Here is an 11,918-nt window from a genome sequence, read left to right on the forward strand (position 1 = left end):
TAGAGATTATAAAAACTTCAAAAGCAGTGGACTCTTTAGCTGGCTGTGCAGGAGACATCCAAGCTTGCAGCTCATCTCAGTCATAAGGACTGAACCATTACTACCGAATATGAGGGTGTGATTGTTCAACACCAGTTTTACACTAGTATTTTACTCTGTAATATCTCTATAATAGAAATACAAGGCTCAACACAGTTGAGATGCCTACTGAGAAACTGCATGCCTTTCAGCTACATTGGGAGGGCATGTGGATCCCATAGTAACCACACTTGAGCACATATTTCTTGTGGTGTGAAAGAAGAAGCATACATTCATCTTACTGGCTAAAACATATCCTCGTACAAAAAAAAGTATGTATGCACAAATCCAAGGAAGTCTCAGACTGCCAAAGTTAACCGAATATGAACTAAAAGCTTTTGCTCTGCTCAATTTGGCAGCTGACTAAGCAGTTAAAAGGAAAATAATTATTTAGTGATTTAAACTTTCAAATCAAAATGTGGAACAAAATACTGACTTGAAGGTAGCCTAACACAAGTATGGCACAACCAATTCCTGCATAGTAACCTGCAAACTTGGTCATTTCTTGTTCGATATCCAGCAGCCTGAAAGGAAAAAAAGAAAAAAAAAAGGAAAAAAAAAAGAGTTAGCAATACTGTTTTACAGTTTTCAGAGGTTGCTAACCTGGAGTTTGAGTTAGAGTCACATCAGCTGGCAAGTCAGCTTGTTTTACCGAGACATTGTTTCCCAGTACTGAGACTGTTGCTAGCAGTGGGTGTTTTGTTGCTCTGCCTATTGCACAGGGGTAGGACGCTGGCAGGTACCGGGAAACCCTGCCGTCTGGGGGCAGCCTTGCAGTCTCTGAGGAACCCCACCAGGCCACATGCTCCAAAACAGCACATGTGTAGAGGGTGCTTTAGGTAAGAGCTGCCCAGCAAGTTTTCGTTACATATTGAATGTGTTTGCTTTGTGCCATTGTACCAACTAACAACACTCAGTTTAAACAGTGTTTTATGGGAGAAACGAGAGCTACTAAAGTCAATTTGAGTACTACCTTGCACCACAAACTTGCTAATCTGAAATGACAGTTTCTTTTAGCTCAAGTAGGAGTACTCAATTACTCCTAATATCAGTGAAGGGCATTGAGTTGCTGCTATTGAATTTACATTACTTTGAAATAAGCATTTCAGGTTTTTATTCACTATACTTTTAGACAATTTTCAGAGCATCCTGTAAGACAGCAAATTTTATTCTGTTTACCCTGAATTTGGTACACTGACATTTTAAGACAAAAGGGAACACTATGGACCTGACCTGATCCCTCACAAAAAACAATCACAGAAACAACTCATGTGCCTGACACATACTCAGTATAATTAATGTCATGGAGCAGATCTTCCTGGAAATTATGCACATAGAAAATAAGGAGGTGGTTGGTGGTAACTAACAGGGCATATAGGGATAGGACAAGGGGAAATGGCTTTAAACTGAAAGAGGGTAGATTTAGCTTAGATATAAGGAAGAAATTCTTCACTGTGAGAATGGTGAGGCACTAGAACAGGTTGCTCAGAGAAACTGTGGCTGCCCATCCAACCTCAAGGCCAGGCTGCACAGGTCTTTGAGCAACACAGTCCCTGCCTATGGCAAGGGGGCTGGAACTAGGTGATCCTTTAGGTCCCTTCCATCCAAACCATTCTAATAGATTCTTCGAATGTATACTGCCTGGTGCACAGCTGCTGCTTCAGAGGAACAGAGTTCTATATCAAATCCTATGTTCTATGTGCCGGTCCCATCTCGGAGGGCTGGCTTGGACAGCTTGGAGCAAAATCATTTAGCCCAAGTCACCTACATCTACGAATGTAAACTACTTCCGATATGCTTAGAATTTCAGAGACCTTTAGACAAGTAACTTTTAATTCTAATTAATTATCTAATTAAATGTCACTCAGAGATTAGAAAACTCTTGCAATGATGCACTGAAAAATGAGAGCTAGGAAAGGTTACAGGTTCAAATGTGGCTTTGACAGGTGTCTGTACCTGAATGAATCATCTAGACTCCGTTTATTACTGTTAATGGAAAGAAACAGGCACTCTTACAGGGCATTTCATCTGACCTTCCTTAGACATCTCCCATAAACTAAGATTAATTGCATCCTAGAAGGACTCGTTTCTTTTCAATGACTAAAGTTTACCTAACTTGTTTGGAAACCAGCAGGTACCCATAGGTACTTAAGTCCTAACCAGAATGACCGAAAGTCATTATTACTTAGAGTCAGAGAAAACAGGTTAATTAACTCAGATATGTAGCAGATAAAACTGTTACCAGAACAATCATCAAAGAATATCCTTGCTGACATCTATAGCTGAAAGACCAAGACCCAATCTGGCCTTCTCTCCCTCCAGGTAGTATTTCCAGCTCTGTAACAAATCATGCCCATTTTCTGCTTTATGGATAGAAAATGTGAGGTTTAAAAGCTGAACTGGACCTTCACTAGCAATACAGTCTCTGACAAGCTATAATAACAAAGGAATGGAAATAAATATATCTGCCACTTACCCACATCTTATTGTGGTGTTCTTTTCATTCTGATGAATAGTACCATTAATCCAGACTATGGTGTTATTTACACATGTCTTGCCTGGGTCTTTAAGCTCTTGCATTTCAATGTCATATTCAATAAATGTGTCTGCCATTGCACCAAACACAAGCAACACAGCTGGCTGGGCTGCTCCATGAACAATAGCACAGAAACTACCAACAGCCATCATTAAGATTTCCGTAGATGAGGAAAATCGAAACTAAAGAGACAGGAAAAAAAATAGTTTCTGCTGAGAGGCAGTCTTAATGATCATTGTATAAATCATTAATCAGGTGGATCACATACAAAATCAGTCTTTAAATTTCAGAATTATCTTTAATACAGAAAGAAGACAAATCTCTCTCTCCAATCTAGTCTAATTGCACCTGTGATTACAGCATTATAAATTATGAGCTCCCTTTTAGCTGACAGCAGAATCTGACCATGTGAATGAATGGATTATCATATAACATTAATAGCTCAATATCATTCCACATTATCATCATTCCAGAAACTAGCTAAAAGACTAAGAATAGTAATTATAGTTCATATATATGGTCTGCTCTGCAGATTTCCTGTGGGGATGGAGGAAGAGAGAAGGGAGGAAAAAGCCTCAGGGCACTATACAGAGCCACTGAATAAAGTTAGCTAATTTCTCAAAAGTCTAGGGTACTGTGGTAGAAAGCTAACTAAAGTCACAGAGCGAGTTCTCACAGTTAATATCCTAAAATACGTTGGCTTAGGCAGGCAATAGTGCACTGGCTTTTAATCTGGGAGAAATATATAGAAATATGCCATAGCATGCGGTTAAAAAAAGGGCTGAGCTAAGACCTATTACTTTACATTTGCCATGGGCCAAGAGCACGCACATATGCAGCTGGTGACTAAGCAACTTAAGTTACCTTTGCCATGATTTTGTGAAGTCTGATTCTCATGCTGAAGTCATGCATAAATATATACATTAAACTGTCCATATAGAACATCGGTATCAAATGCTGTATGTTTTGAAATAGGAGTGTAAAAAGGAATTATAGCCTGCTGACGAACCTGTCCAGGTTCTGTAGGTGCTATAATGTGTCGAAGAGAAGAAAGGGTGGGAATTTGGAGCACATACGAAAATGGGACATTAGGGCAGAGACAAGATAAAGGGAAAAACAAGTCAGTTGAAGTCAGTTAACATAAAAGAGAAGTAATTAAAAGGTCTTTTTACAATAAACATCAGATGAAAACTGTAGCACTACCACTGTTTTGCAAACCTTGCTTATAAGAACTCTAGGAATCCTCTTGATTAAAAAAAAAAAAAAAAAAGCCACAAACACACAGAGAAAAGGCAGAGATATGTGACATCTAATCTCTCAGCATATCTGATGCAAACATACTGTGCTTACCAACTGCATTTTAGGAGTTAAAAAACTGTGTAAAACAGGCTACAGAATTCAAACAGAATTCAAACCCCTGTGCTTGACAGACAGAGCTCTCTGTGTGGACATACTGTTCTCTCCACCCAACTAAGAGCTGAGAATCTTAGCCAGGTAGATTACAAGCTCAGTACTAAAGTCAGGACCATATTAGTTTGGACACATTACAGGCTAATTGTCTAGACTACATGCAGAACAGAAGCAATAAAACCTCTTAGCTGCATGCTGCTGTGTTAGACATCTCTCCACTACATTAATTTTAAAATTTAGATGCACCCTATGGGATTCCGAACCCATCAAAGGCTAGACATACCATACAGTATTGTGCATTCACAAGTTTCTATAGCTGCAAGATCTTCTATTATGCATGGAGCTACTACAAGGGAGCTAAATTATCTGCCAGATTATCACACGAGAAATTTCTGGCAGAAATAAGGATGAAAGAAGGTCACCTAAATCCCTGTTGTGCACCTTACGTTTTTTACCCATATCTACATGTAGGCTCAATATAACATGCTTAATTTACAATTATGACACAAATACTGATAATCAATACCAAGCTGACAAAATGACAAAGGGTTCTATTAAATTCCCATTGACTTTAATGGCAGGATTTCATGCCAAATGATTTAATCCTTTAAAGTTTGGCTTAGTCACAGCTATTCCAAAAACAACCATATAGATTATTGTCACTTATTCTGCAGCACAATACATATAAAATATTTATAGCCATTGCTTTGATTACCAGCTGAAAGAAGCCAACACGAATATTGTTTTCTTTCTTTTCTGATGACCTTCAAGAACAGAAAACACAAAATTATAAAATTTTAATATATATTTTGTTCTACATGCAAAGATAGTAGACAGAATTGAACTTCACTCACTTTTCACTTTTCTTCTCTTTAAAAGGTTCTTCATATGTATGGAAATTCCTAGCAAACATGGTAAGATATCACATTATTTCTTTTATTCTCTTGGTTGCTTCACTAATATTCCATTTTATTTGAAATATTTTGCCCAAAATTTTAGGAGACAAGCTGTTTCTTTCAGATTTCTTTGGAACCAGTGACTTGACGATTCATTTAAGTTTCAGACATAACTAGAACAGAGGCTAGGTTAAAATGATCTGAAGGATTATGCTTTCTTTCATTAGTAGCTCCTCAAAACACTGTTGCTGCAATGTGACTATGTGGGTTCTTTGAGGTCAAGCCAAATTGTTGGCTAATACTTTCTCTAAGACAGATAAATGTCCTGTTTCCACCCCCTTTTCTATTGCCTGTGTGTTCATACGTCCACAATAGCTGTAAAACATCTCATCCTACTATTGTGTTTTTTCTCAGTGCTCACATTATGTATTGCTATTCTGTATGATCAGTTAAAACCTAAAGTACTAGTTGCACCATTATGGATGGGATTCATACTATAGCAAGTAATCATTGGCTGTGTACATTCAGTATTGAATGAGTAAAGATTTTCATTTTGGATTTTTTTTTTTTTTTAATGAAATAAATGAATTCAAGCTCTATTTGTCAACAGTTTTTTAGAAGCCAAATCCTAGAAAGCCTGAAGGAAGCTTCGTAGGTGTAGTAGGTAGGACCATTTATGTATTACATGTGAAAGCTCAAGAGAACTTGGATTTCAAGATATGTGCAAGGACCATGGTAGACCTTGAATATTGGGCTGATGCTCTCTGATATGGTCAATCTGTCAATGTCAAAATTTAAAGAGATACTTTTGCATCATCATTGTAAGAATATTCTGAGACTGTGTATAATGTGACAGAAAAAGCTGGCACAAATTACAGTACCCATCCAGATGTCCAGTCCGCTACAGAGTTGTTCCAAGACCCAGGAAAAGGGAGGCTTTTAACCCCAACCAAATCTCACATTGTAGCTGAAGGTCAAGGTCTCTAAATCTTTTCAGTTTTTAACTATCCAGCATTCTATGTTTAAATCTTAATATCTGAACTCAGATGAGGCGAGTTAATTCCATTTATTTGAAAGTCTCACAGTAAAGCTTTAAGAGAAAGTAATCAAGATTAATTAAAATTCTGAAAAAAAACCCTCATTTCTCAAACTAAAAGCACCAAAGAAAGATAAATCTGAATGTCAAAAATATTTTCAGAAGAAAGGCCATATTTTTCTGCCATTATTCTATATATTTTTAAAGGTTTCTTGGTCTGGTTTGGTCTACCTGTGTCAGTTGTGTCAAACAAGACAATTCAACTCCTAGAGAACAGCTTTTAGTTAAATACCATACATTCTATAAATGCATCAATTTGACCCAATGACATTAACTTCTTTGAATATTCCTCAAAATATTGATTGCCCTGTTTGTGTACATGACTTACTCTGATTTCTTGAAGCTGTTACCTGTTAGGGAAAATAAATGCACAATCCAGTTAATAACTATTGTTAAAGTACATAATCTTCTGTAGATGCAAAACACAAACCCCAGAGCCCGATAGGACTGATCATTCCCAAGTTACAAGCATCTTATTCCACTGATAGATCTAGCTAGGGACATAAATTGACACGGGTCCAAAAATTCCTTGGTAAGTTTACATCAATTTATGCCTGCTTTCTCTTGAAGTAGTTTCAAGTTTTCAATCTCCCAGATGACAAAATGGTTTTCACTAAATATATTATTCAGGACATTTGCTAAAGTCAGCACATTTTTATTGCAAAGTCCTAGCATTCAACTATTTCTCTTGGACACTGTACCATCAAAGAATACTATTCTACTGGCAGCCCATGGATGATCTCTGACAGGAGGAGAGGTTGCTGTTCAATCTTGCCTTCCAACAACACAGAGATTGCAAATCCTGTGGAAGAGAAGCAGCTCTTCCCCTGGAGGGTACAGTGAACTTTTCACACTGATGTCTATTCTTCGGATACTCTCTAAGGAGCCACAGATTAGAGAAATTGAATTATACTACAAAATATAATTACGCTGTAGGTCAACTCCTGAGTCCCCAGAACAGCTCCATTTCAAGAGATATTGTTAAACACGTCATACCTGAAGCACAGCTTGTGTTGGCAGAGGCCCCAAAGAAGTGCTATCGTAAGGGCTAATGAAGAAAATATTTGCTATACATCACTTGAGATGACAACAAACAAAGAGCTAGTTTTATGTATACAATACAGTTTGGATAATCTAAGGGCACTGGGCATATGCACCTTGCTCATTTATGATGTGTTTGGCAGCTCAGCATCAGGTTAAGAACCACAGCATGCTTTTTAAGCTGTGCCTTCCTTTCTTCAGGTCTAGTGACAACACTGAGCATGCACAAGCCTGTCTCACAGAACAAAGACAGACGAACTTTGCATCACAGTTCACAGACGTTGTAAAGACAAATTTTGTGGGCAACCATGAATTTTGCCTATATCATTTTCCTACCCAGGGGAAGAAGGCTTTTCCACTGTCTCCAGGGTTTTGCATATCCCAAGGCAACATGTTAGATGGAAGCAGTCCGAGTCTGGGACAGAGGGAACAGCTCATTGCATCTCCTTTTGGGAGTTAATAAGATAACCCTATTTGGCTTCATCTGACAATGACTTTACTGGTTTTATTCTGCCCTGTTAGCTATTAGGGGAAGATAAAAAGAAAAGATTCTTTCAATAAGGACACACGCGTATCCCAACAATCATAGACCTTTTCCAGAAACATTCTAAGATGTAAAATCATTGTTACAAAGAATCACTTGATGTTAGAAGAGAGCTGGTTACAAAGGAGAAAGAAACATCTGATTGCAGCTTTTTGAAGTTTGGCAGCTGGTGACAACTGTAGTGGTTTGTAACCATTCCTGGAAGTTTCTCCAGGGTTTATCAGAAAAGTTAAGGCTTAGAGAAAGCTTCCTCTGCGGGCTGCTAAAGTGCTTTGCAGAAAATGAAGGAATTGGCTACTGGGAGGAAAGTGGGAAGAACAAGAGTCTGGTGAAATAGCTTTCTGAGTCATATCAATTTAGAGAGCAAAACAAGCATTCTCCAAAAGTGAAGAAACCCTAATCTATGAAGTTGGAGGAAAAAGAGTATATCAATTCTATTCAAGAGTGTGAGGAACTGAAGGCCAGCAGTTTTTAAGCAGGAGAATTTGGAGTGATGTTACCTATGCTTAATTTGAAAGAAAGAAAGAGATGAGTAACAGTTCACACTGCTGCAATTGAAAAAGTAGAAAAAGAGGACAAAACATAATTTTTATAGAAAAGAAAATAATGTAGGGAAGTTGACAGAATTTATTAACCCTAAAGAAACTAGCTATAGTAATCTTTGAATTGCTCTGTAAAGGCTCCCAGCTAAAGCTGGCTCTTTACTACCCCTACTGTAGTGGTGGTCAAGAGTTGATTTGGGGAGGGCTAATTCTTGTTAATATGTACAAAATATGGTTATTGAAAGAAACCTCACTTGAGATGAAATCAATAAGCAGAATGCCAGCAAGTCTATTCTCAAGGAAACTGAGAGACCAGAGGCAAACTCATTTGACAAGCAGCAACAACAACAACAACAAAAAAACAGCAAAACACAAACAATGAAAAAAAAACCCACCTAAACACACTGGGTGGAAAAAAAAAAAAACAAACACCAAAAAAAAAAAAAAAAGAAACAAAACACGAAAAACACACCCCACACCAAAAAAAAAAAAAAAAAAAAACAACAACAACAAAAAAACCAACAAAAAAAAACAACTGTGAAAAGAGGAACAGCTTTGGTCCCAACAGGAAGTCTTTTGCCAAAATCCCTTAACGAGTAAAAGCAACAAATAGGTAAGACAAACTAGCAGACAAAAAGCAACCCAAAAAGCAATCTCCCAAACCAACTAGATAAATCTGAGCAATCTGGGAGTTCTAAGTGGTTGGAAGGGACAAACAGTTTTCAAGCCAACAAGTAGAAAGACATATCCCCTTAAGATGTCACTCCCTTTTCTCTCACTCCTCTACCAATATTAGAGCCCACAATAACCCCATGCATTGAAACTGTCTTTAGTTAGCAGCCTAAGTGAGAAGTTTTTAAAACAAAACACAGCAGGAGAGTAGGGAGATCTGTACTGCTTCAGCACAGAGACGGCTGCTCATTCCAGCAGGATGCATAGCAGTGTGCACGGATAGCAATATACTGGAGAGAGAGGAGTCTTTCAGTAAACATTCACACTGGTTTCTCTCACAAGTCATGGAGCTGAGGTTGCGGCACTATGCTGCAGACTTTAAAATCAGCTGCGGAGTCTAGCATGCCAGTTTTGATTTTAAGAATACATTCAAGCTATGTGGAAAATAATTTCCTACACTATCTTCTTACCGTCTGGAACAATAGATTTGAAGTTCCTAACAACAACAGACCTTTGAATCTATTGAACATAATAATAATAATAATAATGATGTCCAATAGTATATGTTGATATAGTGTTGCTTATTATTATTATTACTATTACTATTATTGTTTAGAAAACAGGCTATTTCATGCATGGTCTGAAGCATTTCATTTGGTCCTAGAAGAATGTTTTAATAAAAGCTTAAATATTCCAAGGATTAGGCTATAGCTGTCAGGGAACTTGAAAATACAAAATGTATGGATGTTTTTTGGAATCTGGTGATATGGATGTGCTGGAATTCTTTTGTGAAACCTATCTACTCTATGTGAGGAATGTGTGCATTGCACTGTATTGCAATTTATCTTCCATTATGTGCCACAGTTTTGCTTTCCTTTGTACTTTGAATCCTTACATTTAGCATAAATATTTAACACCCCCTTCTGTTGGCTTTTCTCAATCATATAAACAGAACTCAAAGTATTTATCAGTTTTATTTCATGTTTCTCCTTGACTCTTACTCCGTTTAAGTGGCAAAATCAAAAAGTGCTATTTGCGAAGGAAAAATGGAAGAGGAGAAGATCTGATAAGAAGGAATACAGATCTTCACACAGCAATGGCTCATAAGAATTCTGCCTGACAGAAGTATGACTACAGATAGATGTGTTTGTTGAAAGCAGTTCTAGAAATAATGGAAGATTGGACTTTTTATTCTCCAAGTAATGGCCTTTTATTTGTACACCAAAGTGCTGAGTATAAAAACCTATGTAGATACCATGAACTTGAAAGGCTGATAACTTGCAGATTGTCCATGAGTAGGGATTGTTATATGCAGACTTTACAGAAAAGTTGTTTCGCAGGCAGCATGCGCATAACAGCAGGTACCACATAATGCTATACTTATTCCACAGACTCTTTGCCTTGTATTCTGTAGATAATTTGCTCCACTTAGGCCACCTACCACCTATTTTACATGCTGTATAAAATAAGGAGATGACTGAGGAATAGAATTCTTACCTTTGCCATCCAAGTCAAAAGCACAGTTATCCTCTCCCAATCTCTTGATACTACGCAGAACAACAGGGTCAGACATGATGATTAGTTGCTTAAATCAGAAGTTCTGAAGAGACATGGGGGCAGGGAGGAGCATACCAGCAAATGTTTTTCTGTGAACATAAAACATTATTATATTAAACTCCTGTTTACCTCAGTTTTGCCCTCATTATCCCAAGGCAATGCTACTGATTACAGCACAGGTTATAACAGAATACATGTTCCACAGTAGAAAAACACCTCACAGAAGCATGCCCAACTCACCCCAAATGCAGGGCCTCTGAAGTGCTTCAATACCACTCATTTTTTACAAATGATTTGCTACAGAGCCAGTTCTTTTCCAATCTGTGTTTTTACAGTTGATTAATCCTGCCTGCTATTGTCCATATTTAGTAGCACCTTACATACTTCAGCGCATTTTACCTATTTGTTAAGGGGATTTCAACTCCTAGTACTGTTCTTCAGGGAACATATAGTCTGTCCTACCTCTACCTTATGATCAACTTTATTAAGGATATTCTGCACTGTATAATTCACATCATTATCAGTATTACTGGATTATATCAGAAGCAAGACAGACCTCTGCAGAACTTCTATCAATCAGTAGAGCCATTCATTTGGAAATTGGTTCATTGCTTGCTACCCTATGGGTGTAGCTTTTCTTGACTAAAAGTTTGTGATGAGCACAGCCAATTTATTCATCCACTGGTTGGTAAATTCTGACTCCCTCAAACTCTGCAACCCCCTAAATTGTAACTCAAATTCTCTTCCTAAGTATAAAGCCAAATCACCACTGCAGCAGCAAAATGTCTGGCCAGGACTAAAATGGTCACTTACAACATAAAATCATGGGTGCTTTTAATTTATGCCCTCATACAGTGAAACAAATTTACAATTTTAATCGTATTTTTCCATTCTCTGAGACAGATGATGTATGGGATGAACAAGTTATCGTACTGTATAAAGAAAGCTGAGCTAATAGATGAACTCCCAATTTTACACTGAAATTAGTGTAATTAGAAATGTCACCTTGATTATGTGTTCTGGTGCAGTCAAGAAGCAATGTTCCTACCTGTTCTGTTATCAAATCCAAACTTTAAGGGTGGTGTTGCACACACATTCCAGAGCTTTAAAATACTTTACAACTTCACAGAAGTATAACCTATTGAAATTAAGTGATGGAAACCATTTGAACCATAGCACTGAATGTGGCTCCCAGTGAAAAGCTATGAATTGGTTAAAAACCACCCCCACTGCATTTCTGCTTCAGAAAGATAATGGATAATGTCATACAGTAAGCTGATGAAGAAGGCAAAGATAAGGAAAGCAAAGTCACTCTCCATCAGCTACTTCTTATTTGACTTTGCAATCATAACATCTACACAAAATTTTGTAAATAGAACACTGTAAAAATTGATCTATCCTTTAAATGCTGGTGCAGAACATCACGCTGGGAAGCCTTATTTCAGTGTTTGCTCTGACTCTGTATTTTAACACTATGAAATATATTTTGCAACTGATTTTTTTTTAAGCCTGAATGCTGGTGCAGATTTAAATGAAAGGAAAAGTG

The 11,918-nt window shown here is 37.5% G+C and overlaps 1 protein-coding gene across 5 annotated transcripts in view; it reads right to left on the reverse strand.

The window, feature by feature from the left end:
• The window catches only part of ABCB11 (ATP binding cassette subfamily B member 11), a 51,916-nt gene that overhangs the window by 38,388 nt on the left and 1,610 nt on the right, over positions 1 to 11,918 (reverse strand). For 2 of the 5 annotated variants that reach the window (XR_009743185.1, XM_061452542.1), the window contains exons 2-7: positions 10,313 to 10,461; positions 6,345 to 6,366; positions 4,879 to 4,926; positions 4,740 to 4,788; positions 2,555 to 2,796; positions 515 to 602 (exon numbers count right to left, since the gene is read on the reverse strand). Coding sequence is in view for 4 of the 5 variants with exons in the window: in XM_061452542.1 (XP_061308526.1) it covers positions 515 to 602; positions 2,555 to 2,796; positions 4,740 to 4,788; positions 4,879 to 4,926; positions 6,345 to 6,366; positions 10,313 to 10,388 (525 nt within the window). In the remaining variant the exon portion in view is untranslated. Of the gene's footprint in view, positions 1 to 514; positions 603 to 2,554; positions 2,797 to 3,478; positions 3,644 to 4,739; positions 4,789 to 4,878; positions 4,927 to 6,344; positions 6,367 to 10,312; positions 10,462 to 11,420; positions 11,513 to 11,918 lie in introns of those variants that run through there. The other 3 variants (XM_061452551.1, XM_061452560.1, XM_061452570.1) reach the window with 3 other exon arrangements.

The sequence above is a fragment of the Pezoporus flaviventris genome, unplaced genomic scaffold (assembly GCF_033815535.1).
Source record: "Pezoporus flaviventris isolate CSIRO_AGI_PZ_B2104156 unplaced genomic scaffold, CSIRO_AGI_Pfla_v1 ptg000001l, whole genome shotgun sequence".
NCBI lineage: Eukaryota > Metazoa > Chordata > Aves > Psittaciformes > Psittacidae > Pezoporus > Pezoporus flaviventris.